Source organism: Xenopus laevis, chromosome 4L, assembly GCF_017654675.1.
Source record: "Xenopus laevis strain J_2021 chromosome 4L, Xenopus_laevis_v10.1, whole genome shotgun sequence".
Taxonomy (NCBI): domain Eukaryota; kingdom Metazoa; phylum Chordata; class Amphibia; order Anura; family Pipidae; genus Xenopus; species Xenopus laevis.
The window spans coordinates 58,919,680-58,932,023 of NC_054377.1; the positions used below are offsets into that span (position 1 = coordinate 58,919,680).

Genomic DNA, 12,344 nt, shown 5'->3' on the forward strand with positions numbered 1-12,344 from the left:
CCCCCAATTCTAGTGTCAGAATGGCCTCCTGGGATACAGCGGATTATTTTGTGGACCCTGCTATGTCTGAGAAAGTCACAGTTCAATACATTATTTTCTTCTTTTCGATGTTCTTTGTTCTGACTGGCAACCTTAAGGGCAATGGCACACCAGGAGAATAAAGGCTAGCGATAAATCTCTGCTTCTGTGGGCGACTAATCTCCAGTAAAAGCTTTCCCATCTGCAATAATGTGAATCGCTGGTGGTAAAACCCATGTGTCGCTTCAGTCTCCCAAAATCACTGAACGTTTCCTCTTGAGGAAGATTTGGGAGACTTGCAAACAAAATAAAAATACCCCATCATTTTGTGGGCGGATTTGTCCTTAAATGCACAAATAAAGTGGCAGCATTCCCCCATTTGAATGAGTGCAATGAACAGTTAAGATGTGGACTAGCTTTTTCTCTATTGTTTTTATAGTAAAAAAAAAAACAGTTTTTTGTTATTTCATGAGTTTAACACGACAAATGGGGAAACTGAAGCGACTCCATGTTGAGTCCTTGTGAGGAAGATCATTAGATTACCAGTGCACAGATAAACACACGCAAGTAAGCAAGCAAGTCTTATGGCCAGGCAATATTAGGCAGGCATTGCATTAGGTTCTCTGGTGAGCCCCATGTGCCCGGCACTGCCCCATTCCTGATTCCACAGGGAATATGATCTGTGTTGCACACATATTTAAACGGTGACCCCCCTCTCATCCACTGTCAGTGTTGTTTTGTCTCTGTGTGGTATTAGGTGTAGAATATTAAACTAAAGCCTTATTTAGCTGTGCATTTCTGTGCCAATGTTTCCCATCCACACACAAACTGCCACATAATGTTCTCTGCCTAAAGCAGACCATACATGTACCAATAACATTTTTATCATGCATGCTGGCTGGATCATCCCAACTGGTATTGATTCATCAATTCAGCACATTGCATCGGTGCATGTTCATGGTCACAGTCCGTTGTGGGCGGCATCAGCCTCTCCTCAGTCTCCGGTTATAGGGGGGTTGAACGTGAATGTGCCTGTCTATTAATAGGCCAGAGCGAGAACAGAAGAACAGTTACATGCCAAAAATGAAAGAACCTATATCCACCTCCTACTGGCAATTCTGCTCACACCACATGTAACACCCCCCCCCTTCAAACACTTAAGTGACACGCAAAAACATCTTTGACTTTTAATTCTCTTTCCAACTTTTAATTTTCTCAAAAAGACTTTGATAGGATAAATTCCTGACCAGCAGCAGAATACAAACACTAAATAGCAACTTTAAAAGAGACGTGTATTTTCCTCTGGCTGAAAAAAAAATGCAGAAGCGCTGAAAATGGCAGTTTGTTTTTTTCTTTATAACAATAATTAAACCAATAAAAACTTACAAAAAAAAAAAACCAAAACAACTTTTGTAATATATACAGTCTGCGGCTGAAGCACCTGATCAGTATATGTCTAGATTCCAATTGGTTTCCTTTTGCTTATGGGAGGTGGGTAGCAGCTTTGCAGTGATAGAACCTCGACCATATGACAAGCATTTCATAAAAGGTACCTTCAGCCAATCTGAGATCCGGGTTTAAGTGCATTCCCATTCCAAGCTGCAAAGCTCTGCGTGGACAAATTACCTTTTGTGTTAGAGAAATAAGTCTTTAACCTCCAATTTCAGCATATTCAATTTCTGATTAAAAGAAGCTATAGCATAAAAGTCATAGATTTTTTTTTTCCTTTTTGTGGCAAGGACACGAGGAATCAGTGATAAATAAAGCAGTACAATGTGATTTCCGGTTGAAGAACGGTGGCAATAAAGGGTGGATTCAGAAAGGTAAGCACCCACTTTGGTACAGTCCAGAGGGCAGACAGCACACTAGGTTGCTTGTAGTGTCAGATGCAGCCAAAAGTCTGTCAATGAGGGATGTGGTCCCAACAGAGAAATCATGTGGTAAAGAAAATGCCCATGGCTTTGCCTTGACTGAGGTCTGTTGTTCTTTGCCAATCTCTCATAATCCTTTGAGTCATGCATGGCACATTCATATATTTATATATGTATTTTTTTTTCTTTTGTTTTTCTCCCAGGGGGTGGTTTAGGATGTGACAGAAATGAAATGGTGTTTCTCAATCCTCCCAGTGAAAAATATTAAATATCAAGATAATAAAATAGATATTTCTATACTGTACGATCAAACCTAGTGCAAGACAAGATGTCACCTGTGGTGGCCTTTGAAGTATCCTCTAGACCATGGTGTTGTGGGCAAAACAAGGCACTTCCTAAAGTGTTCTAGTTCAGCTTGTAATCTTTCTCTCTCCAGTGCCACCTTTTGCTTCTGGCTCATCAAGTCCTGTGGGGAGAGACGCACGGTAAATAGACTAAAAGTAGGAATCCCACCATGTCAAAAGTTCAGTGTGCCAATGAATCAAATTGACCATTTACAGATATACAGCTGGAAATGAAACACACTTATGGAGTCAAAGACATGTTGCCAAGCAGAATAAAGGAATCCATTTTGCCTGCATTTCTCACTGCCTGCTCTTTCACACACTGTTATAATGCAGCTTGCTGATTTAATGAACTACCTTAGCAACGGCCCATGCCAGTGTCGGACTGGGAGACCAGGGAGCCACCCAAAAAACTTAGAACAGGGGCCCACCAAGAAAATTTAGACCAGGGGTCTACTCTCAGTACTATAATTCTCTCTCCTCACTCAACCTCTATTCTCCTAGTCTCTTTAGTTATACATACTATAATCTATTATTCTATCTATTTAGCCTCTTTGTTCTCATAGAAATAGGGAATGGCAATGAAATAGGTCAAATGTTTAGCAGCACAAGGGCCCACTGGGAGTTTTCCTGGTATCCCGGTGGGCCAGTCTGACACTGGTCCATGCTCTCTTCCAGGATAGAGGAACTTCCCACGCAAAGCACTACAATGCTGTTTTTGCAAACCATGGTTAGAAAGACTGCACACTCAAATATGCTTTTAACCTCTGAGAGGTGCTGTGAAGAGAGAGTTTAATATACAGAGCCATCACTTACTGCCATGTGGTGTGACAGCTGTTCAGCTGTCAGGCTCAGGTTATAGTGCTGGGATTCTAGTCTTTTACATTGCTTCTCCAGAACCTGCCGTTCCAGGTTTTGTTCTGCAAAGAAACAAAGTAGTACATTTTAGTCCCAAAACAGGCGCTTCACGGATATATATATATATATATATATATATATATATATATATATATATATATATATATATATATATATATATATATATAAAAAACTCGATAAAATTGGAGTCTTTTATAACCCAGAAATATGAATTTTGACCAAAAAAATCAACTGGAAAACTCTAATTTTCATGGAAAACACAACTCAAACCATAATAAATAACCCCTAACTATATTTTGAAAGTAGTCCGCATTCCTTGAATAAAATAATGAGGTAAACATTTTCTGAACCTTCTGTAATGCAAACCTTCCATAATCTATACGTGCAGCATAATTCTTTATTAGGTTAGGGATGCACCGATTCGGTTCGGGATTCGGCCTTTTTCAGCAGGATTCCCTTTGCCCTGATGATCTCTCTCTGTGCATTGTACCACAGCTGCTTGCCCTCCTTGGCTTAGAGCGCACAATAGCAATTAACATGTACCTACTGGTTTATTTTATAGTATTTTTCCATTATCCCAGCACAGCAGGATAAATCTCTCCCCTTTACATGCAAGCGTTGTCCACCAACTCTCCTCCCTGTAAGGCACACAATCTTTCACTGGAATTTTAAGGAATTCAACCCAGTGTCACCACCAACTGAAGCAGCAAAGTAATAGTAACAGGTTCTACTGATTGTGAGGGAAGCGTGTGTGTGTGTGTGTGTGTGTGTGACCATTGCCCAGTAACTTTTCTTTCATTCTACAAAATAACAAGGCACAGAGTTTGTTTGATTAACCTCAAAAGCACACCTGTGTCTTCTTTGGGTAGAACTGCTAACAAAAAGTGCAAAGTATGCTACAGTTCTAATCACCAATAGATAAGATCTAAGATAAAAGAAAAATCTATTTAAAAAGTGCACGCTTACCTTCCACATGTTCCTGATAGGCTTCGAATATTGCCTCAATCCCCTGCCACTTAGGCCTGGGTGGCTCTTCTTCCTCCTCTTCATCAGTTGTTTCCTCCTCAGTACTTGTCTCTTGCTGTGCTTGCACACACCCTACTACTGACTGTCCAGGCACTTGCTGGCCATTCTGATGTGGTGCTGTTGGCCGGCTGGAGTGTTGCAGCTCAGGAATGTTATAATGAACAGAGGCATCAGATTTGTGGTTCTGTTCTGCACAGTGCATAGCTGAAACTCCTGTAAACCCAGGATTAAAATAAGGTTTACATTACTGCATAAGTCTCATTAAATATCTGATTAAAATGATATACCTGTACAAAATATTCAATGAGAGCAGCTCTTTGGCAATTTCCGTGACTGTCGGCGCATGCACAGCTGTTGCGAATCTGAAAATTGCTCCATCTGCGCATGCGCCGATGCGGCACTTACTAACTGAAGATTACCGAAAACACGAAGATGGCTGCCGTGAACTCTGCTGGACAGAATCTGCACTGAGGGGTTAGTAAAGAGTAAGGGGCATTTGCCCAGGGTAGAAGCTAGGCTGGGGGGTCTATGTAGGGTAGGGGAGTATGTTTTTTTTTACTTTAGGGTTGAATTCTCCTTTAAGCAGGGTGGGCTGTTGAAAAGCAACATACATGTGCCGCTAAACTGCTGCCTTGGTCTGGAGCATCTTTTATAAGGCCATTATATGGTCACCATAACACACAGTAAAATGTCAAGCTATCTAGTCTAAATTGACATATCAAAAGTCGAGAGTGACACCAGACAGATCAGGCAACCTGGCCTGAACAAATAAATGAGGGTAGATGACATCTGCTCTCACCTTTGTGCTTCTGTAGGGCTTTCTGAGTCGACTGTAACACAGATTCGTGAAATTGGTGTGCAAATTCCTCAGCTATAAATGGCCCCCAAGACTTGCTCCTTCCATTCACACTCTGAGGTGGTGATACAGTGCTCTCTTTGGGAGGGTGGCCCCGTACAAAGTTCAAGATACTAAGACTCCTTTTTCCAGGTATAACCTCACTTTGCTTTGGCTTCTCTGTGGCTGGTGCAACTGAAGAAGTAGATGGGGCAGCAAGAGACAGAGGGGGGACCTTTATGAGCTCCAAAGGCTTAGGCTGATCTGATCCACCAGCTTCTGGAACTTTTACTGGCTCTGGTAGTGGGACTGTGCCTGATGTAGAAGGAAGGGATGGTGGTCTGTCACACTCTACAGAAGACTGTGATGCCACCTGTTCTTCAGATACTGTGACTGAAAGAACAGGACAAGAGAAGGGCATATTAAGAAATGTCGACATACTGAGCTTGCTGTAAACAGTACAAAAACATTCTGGTAGACCAATTCATGCTTCTTTATGCTGATCTGGCTTGTCAGTGTTCTCAACATTGCAGTAATGGATGTATAAGTCAAGGAATGCAAAGTGTTCAAGCATTAGCTCCCTCCTCTGGCAATAGGCAAATATAAGCAAACAAGCATGGCAGCTTGAGTTTTTTTTTTATCACCCTCCTCTGGCAATAAGCAAATATAAGCAAACAAGCATGGCAGCTTGATTTTTTTTTTTTATCACCCTCCTCTGGCAATAGGCAAATATAAGCAAACAAGCATGGCAGCTTTGTTTTTTTTTTAGCACTGGAGTACCAGCCTACATGTGACAAGTAATATAACTTATTTACCGATTATTTCATAGTAAATGAGCATGCTTCCTCATTACATTTATTTTTATGTGCCTGGATTGTGTGAGAGAAATTTGATCTTGAACACAAGGACTAAACTGAAAAGACAATACATTGCATAGTTTTATTATATTTTTATTATTATTATTAGAATAAACCTGCACTTATGCTAAGGTGCCCAATATGCAAAAGAGAATACCCAGTACATCTGGGTGGGCATACTAATGGATATTCATTAAATTGCAGTTTAATGTGGCATAGATTATTGCCCTTGCTGGACAGACTGGGTAAGGCTCATTCTGGCCATTGATGCCTTACCTGCAGGGGGAGCAGAAGGAGTGCGACACGGGGGTGCAGTTTTGGATGCCTCAGCCTCTGACTTCTTCTGTTTAATAGCTTCCAGCATTTCAACCAACTTTTCTTTGTCTGAAAACAGACAAAAAATTTAATCTAGTCCACTTAATGCTGTACTAGAGAATTAAGTGCAAACTTGAACTGCTCGAGATTCTGCAATGAGGCACTTGCAGTATGTAAAACTGTACAACATTTCCACACAGAAGAATATTTAGCAGCGTTTATAAACCCTTTTCTCAAATAACCATACTTAAGTCGGGGATTCTGCTTTACATCCCAAAAAATGTATTTAGAATGAGAAAATTTTAATATTTATAAAATATTTATTTAAAGATCATATTTTAAATATTATGTATAACCGTTTTTCTGTTGTTAAAAGGAGGCAGTTGTTTTTGTCTCTCATCCCATAGGTTAAGAATCCCTGCTAAATAACTAAATAATATAATAAGGTCTATAGGCTATAACTTGGATACTTTGAAGTAAAATCTTTATAAGTTATAGGAGGCAAGCTGTGAGCTATAGCATTTTTATCTGGTTATGAATGTGTTGTCTCACCTCTCCGTCGTTCAGCACTGATATGTGCAAGGTCAAAGAATGTAAGAAATTTTTTCTTCTCCTCTAGATTTGGGCTGTTGTTGAGATCATCAGGGCTAAACCTTGTAGAGAGAGGTGAGTGCGGTGATGGAGTCTGCCTCTTATTCTGCACAGTTGGTGGTGACTGACTCCTCTCTCTGAGCATTCTCCGCCTCTTCCTTCTTTTCTCCTGTAGAAGTCGTTCTCTCTCTTGCTGAGTTGTAAGGCCGAAGATCTGAAGGAACTCCACCTTCTGTTAGAATAGATACAGACAAAGAAATTCTGCCCATCAGCCCAAGAATCACAAGGTAGACATGAAGGTGGTTGCTCTAGTAACAGAATAGCAAACCTTACCTCAGAGGAAGTATCGAGTTTAAGGGGAGGTTGTTCTGCCACACGGCGAAGATGTGCTCTCACTTCTTCCTCATCGCTTTCATCATAGGAGTCATCAAGATCATAGTAATAACCTTAGAAACAGAAAAGCCATGTTAGCCAGTATAATCATAACTTTAAGTATACACTCAGCTAAATTCATAAAATGATTGCATAGCTCTGACATCTGCAGCATAGCCCTTTATTTCTTGAAACAATATGGCACCTGCTGAATACTGTATAAATGCAAACACGCAAAGAAACAATATTCTGACCAAACAAAAAGGTTTTTTTTTACCTTTCTCCCTGGCTTCCTTCCTCCTTCGCTCCTCCAGATCTAACTTGCTGACCAGCCTTCGGTGTTGCTGCAGGAATTCATCATAAACAAACATTGGATCTCGAGCCCTTGATGGGGGTTGACGATAGGACGTGCTGGGCTTGTGAAGCAGGCTCACCTCTGCTGTCTGCCCAGATTGCTGGAGGGAGGTCCTCTGCTGATTCAAAAAGGTTTGAGTTGACTTTTCTAGTTCAGCTAAGAATGGAGCATGTGTGTAACCAGCATGTTCCATGGCTGAAGACTCTCTTTGTGACTGATACTTCTCCACCAACTCCCTTCTCCTAGACAACTCTTCCTCTTCTTGTTGGTGCTTCTCAAAACAGAAAGCACGCTCTACCTTAACTGGAGGCAACGTTTGTCGGCTGGGCTCATAGACAGTAGCAGTATGACTATGGATTTGGAGCGATTCTTGGCCACGGCGGTGCTCTGTAGAGCTTTCCATGAGTGAGACAGGATTCCAGAGTGAAGTTGGAGGAGTGTGCTGCTGAGGTTTAGGGGAGATAAGCGGTGGAGGACCTCCAAAATGCTGTAACTGCTCTCGGACACTGACATCACTGCGACCAGGTAAGATTCTAAAAATGAAATTCAATAAATGGTTTCTTTTTATGCACAATGATCATATGCCACCATGAACATACAGTAAGGTACACACTGTAACTTCGCCAGCTTTTCTTCAGAACCGAGACCTCCCATCATCTTTATCAACTTAGCCCAGAAGGGACTTTTTCTATTTTAGTAATGTCCCTTTTGCACATTGGAAACCAAAACTGCACTTCTGCCGACGGGCACTGCTTGCTAAAGCTAAAGGTGGCTATATAGTTATAAATATTATCATCAGGAACAATGTTTAATAACACTTTTCACTTGCCCTTTAAGGATTCCACTCAGTAAACTAATTAGAATACCTGATTCTAATATAACTTTAGTATGATTACCTGATATTTTCTGGCCTACTTTCAGTCTCCAACTGGCTAACAGGTCGCCCTCCAATGTCCAACTGCTGCTCCAGTACTTGCTGACGGAATTCTGAGACCTGGTATTGCCGGTCTTCCTTCTCCTGTCGGAGATGGCGCTGCCTAGCTAACCATTTTTCTTCTTCCTGTGTCCTCTGGGCCAGAATGGAGGCTGCTGCACTGTTGTTGGGTGGAGTGAAAGTAGCATGGTTGGAAATGAGGCTGGGTACAGAGTGCTGTGTGGCCTGGGGTTGTTGTATGGAGTGCTGGATAAGCTTAGTAGATAGTAGAGTGGATTCTTTTACTTTTTCTGCAAAATAAAAAAAAAATTAAAAAAAAAATAGTTTTGCCCTGTAAGCTATTTAGAACACTATCTTAGGACATAAAAGTGAACACTAAGTTGCTCCATTTAAAAGTAAGCATTTTGCCATCACAACAGTGCACTGTGATTGTAAGTTAATATAGAGCTCACCACAGTTAGCACATCCTCACTCACTTCAGAGCGCTAATCAAAGTACTTCAGAGTTAACTCTGATGAAGTGCCAAGTATGTAGGCACGAAACGCGTTCGTTTTGCATATCCACTACTGCAATGTCATTTAAAAATGCAGCTTAATAAAGCCAAGTTGTTATTAGATTGACCATCCTCCTGGATGTACTTTGATCAGCGATCTGAAGCGAGTGAGTATGTGATATTGCAGTCGGGGACAAGTGATCGGTTTATCACGAGAGCTGCGATCAGAGAGGATATGGGACATGTTTAATTTTGAAATCTGACATGGGGCTAGACATATTGTTAGTTTCCCAAGTGCCCTCAGATCATGTGACTTGTACTCTAATAAACTCCAGTCATGCTTTACTGCTGCACTGCAAATTGGAGCACTATCACCCCCTCTCTTTCCTCCCCAGCAGACCAACAACAGCCTATCAACAGAACAATGGCTAGCTAACCAGATAGCACCTCTGTTGAAGGATTTGTTTGCATTGCTAAAAAGTGCAACACCCCTGCTTTTTCCTGCTTGGGTTCTATTCTCATGTCTACCACTAGGTGGGGCAATGCAAACACGACCTAGGATTGTCGTAGAATACAATGGGAAGGGGAGAAACAATATCTGTTTTAAAGCAGTTCCATCCTGAAGTGCTTACTGCTTCTCAAAACTCAGAATTAAGCACAGTGCACGGAGATGGCTGCCTCCACACCAATATTACAGCTAAAAATGTATTTGTTGTTTTAAGAATAAGATCTTGAATGGTAGAATGAATTATTTGAAATGTAAACAATTTAATTTGGAAATATAAAGGAAACCATAAAAATCACAACAGAATCACTTTAAAGGATCAGTGTTTGAAAGGCATGACAATATAATGTACTGCTGTCCTGCACTGGTAAAACTCATGCATTTGCTTCAGAAAGACCTATAGTTTATATAAATAAGCTGCTTTGTAGCCATGGGGCCATTCAAGCACAGGGCACTCAGTCGATAACAGATAAGTTCTGTTACAATTACTTATTTGCTTATCTAGAAATTGTTATAAAAGTATCTTATCTTCTGCTGTGGCTGTTATGGGCTCTCTGCCAAAAGCCAATTAAGTTAGAAACATTGTTTTTTTTTCTGCCTGTTCAGAGCAGAGAAAACCAGGACTTTCCAGTACAAACGAAGGACTGCAGGTTGAGCTGTCAAAAGAGGGACTGTCCCTCTAAACACGGGACAGTTGGGAGGTATGCCTTTTCTCCTTTTTCAGCTTTGAATGACTACTCCCATGGCTACACAGCAGCTTGTTTCTATAAACTATAGTAGAGTTTCTGAATAAAACATCATTTATACCAGTGCAGCACAACAGTACATTATATTTTCATTACTGATTTTTTTGGTGTTACCGTTCCTTTAAGTACAATGGACCAGTTCACCACTTTAGCTGCAAAAAAAGAAATCTACATAACTTCACTGTACAAATATTGGTTGAGAAAAAAGCTAAAGTTAAAGCTTGTATAGCTTTGTATAGTATGTATAGCTTTCCATGTATGCAGTTGGAGCAGGCAAGGCAAATTACCATGTCTATTTGGAGTGGACTTTTCAGCAAGTTTTGCACGCTCTTCTTGATGACCCCTGAGTGGATGGACTTCTGAGTCAGCCAGAAATTGGTTCTCTATACTTTTCATGAGGCTTGCCTCCTTTTCTCTTGTCCTTTCACGTTGTCTCTCCATTTCCCTCTCCCTTTCGCGTTCCTTCTCTCGCTCCATTTCTTTTTTCTCCCGCTCCCTTTCCCTCTCACGTTCTCGTTCTTTTTCTCTCTCCCGGTCGGCTTCTCTCTCTTTTTCTCGCTCTCGCTCCCGCTCCCTCTCTCTTTCCCGCTGTCTTAGTTCTTCATCCATTTGAAGCCTACAGGAGCAAGTAAAAAAATAACTGTCAAGATTTATATATATATATATATATATATATATATATATATATATATATATATATATATATATATATATATATATATATATATATATATATATATATATATATATATATATATATATATATATATATATATATATATACACACCAAAATGCAAGTGCACCTCAGGAACTGTTTTGACATTTATGACCTCAGGAACTGTTTTAACATCTATGAAAATGGTGACGGTGCCTTTAACACATAAGCCAGCTTTTGTTATCAAAATTAACAAAAGTCCTGTCTATGGTCATTTGGGGCATAGTGCCATTTATTCTCTTACCTCTCTGCTGTAAGGCTCTGGATGCGTTCTGACTGCAGTGCAGACAATGATGAATGTGTAAGCTCTGTGGGATATCGGAGGTGAAGGTGCATAGATGGGTGCATGGGAGGGAGAGATCCAGGGCTGTGAATAGGATAAAATGGGGACCTCAGGGCAGATATACAGTAGGAATCATCCATCCTGCAATGAATGAGTAAGAAAATTGGATCATTTCACAATGGCTGGAAACCAACAATAACTTTCCTTATTTAAAAACAAAAATATTTTTATTTACCTAAATGCTGGGTGAGGAAAAGCGTGGTGGGCTAGATAACTGGGATGATAATATGCTGCCGCAGTTGCAGGATCCAAGCCAATGTGGGGCATGGAGGTCATACGGAGATCTTCAGCTGTGTGATATGGGCGGAAACTGCGCAGATATTCCTCAGTGACTGCACTCGAAGGGACCACATGAGGCATTGGCCGCTGCAAGCTGGAATCAGAAGAAAACTATTAGTCCTGCTTTTTTCCAATGCCAGTTTTTTTTTGCTAGTAATAGGGAATGTATCCACATTAAACCAATGTCACAGGGTAGTTGCACCGGGCTCCCAATATGCCATTTTTGGTGGCTTTATAGCTCACTGGCACAACCTGTGTTGAGAGCAGCTTTACGGTTTCATGGGTCCTCCTGAGTAAATAAAAGTAGTCTAAATCTACTTCCTTCTCCATATGGTTCCAGTACCTCTTTCACCAAGTCCAGTATTAACTAAGCTGCATCCCTTGGTAATAGTAACCCATTGTACATCCACACACTAAGCACCCAATGGGTCCTGTTAAAGGAAAACTATACCCCCAAAATGAATAATTGAGCAACAGATATTAAGTGGTATATTAAAGGATCTTATCAAACTGGAATATACATTAAAGTAAATATTGCCCTTTTACATCTTGCCTTGAGCCACCATTTCGTGATGGTCTCTGTGCTCTCTAACTGTAACAGGAAGAAGTGTGTAAGCATAATTGGCTCGTGACCTAACAAGTATACTTTGTTTGGTTTGTTTGTGTGCACCATACGATCCCAGAGAGCTGCCATTATTTTGTAAAATGGCATTTATGATTGCCCAATGGCACATACTACTAAAAAAGTATATTATTATGAAAATGGTTTATTTACATGAAGCATGGTTTTACATACGAGCTGTTTTATGCAATATATTTTTTATAGAGAACTACATTGTTTGAGGGGTATAGTTTTCCTTTAAAA

The 12,344-nt window shown here is 40.6% G+C and overlaps 1 protein-coding gene across 7 annotated transcripts in view; it reads right to left on the minus strand.

Moving 5' to 3' along the window:
• Window positions 1–1,197: 1,197 nt before the first annotated feature.
• gse1.L (Gse1 coiled-coil protein L homeolog) overlaps window positions 1,198–12,344 on the minus strand; it is a 296,035-nt gene continuing 284,888 nt past the window's right edge. For all 7 annotated transcript variants that reach the window (XM_018257972.2, XM_018257973.2, XM_041590198.1 and 4 more), the window contains 12 exons: window positions 11,376–11,573; window positions 11,102–11,281; window positions 10,429–10,757; window positions 8,360–8,687; window positions 7,386–7,996; window positions 7,070–7,182; window positions 6,698–6,968; window positions 6,107–6,214; window positions 4,938–5,366; window positions 4,079–4,351; window positions 3,050–3,153; window positions 1,198–2,355 (listed from right to left, as the gene is read on the minus strand). In XM_018257972.2, the coding sequence (XP_018113461.1) occupies window positions 2,221–2,355; window positions 3,050–3,153; window positions 4,079–4,351; window positions 4,938–5,366; window positions 6,107–6,214; window positions 6,698–6,968; window positions 7,070–7,182; window positions 7,386–7,996; window positions 8,360–8,687; window positions 10,429–10,757; window positions 11,102–11,281; window positions 11,376–11,573 (3,079 nt within the window). In that variant the 3' untranslated portion in view covers window positions 1,198–2,220. The remainder of the gene's footprint in view (window positions 2,356–3,049; window positions 3,154–4,078; window positions 4,352–4,937; window positions 5,367–6,106; window positions 6,215–6,697; window positions 6,969–7,069; window positions 7,183–7,385; window positions 7,997–8,359; window positions 8,688–10,428; window positions 10,758–11,101; window positions 11,282–11,375; window positions 11,574–12,344) is intronic.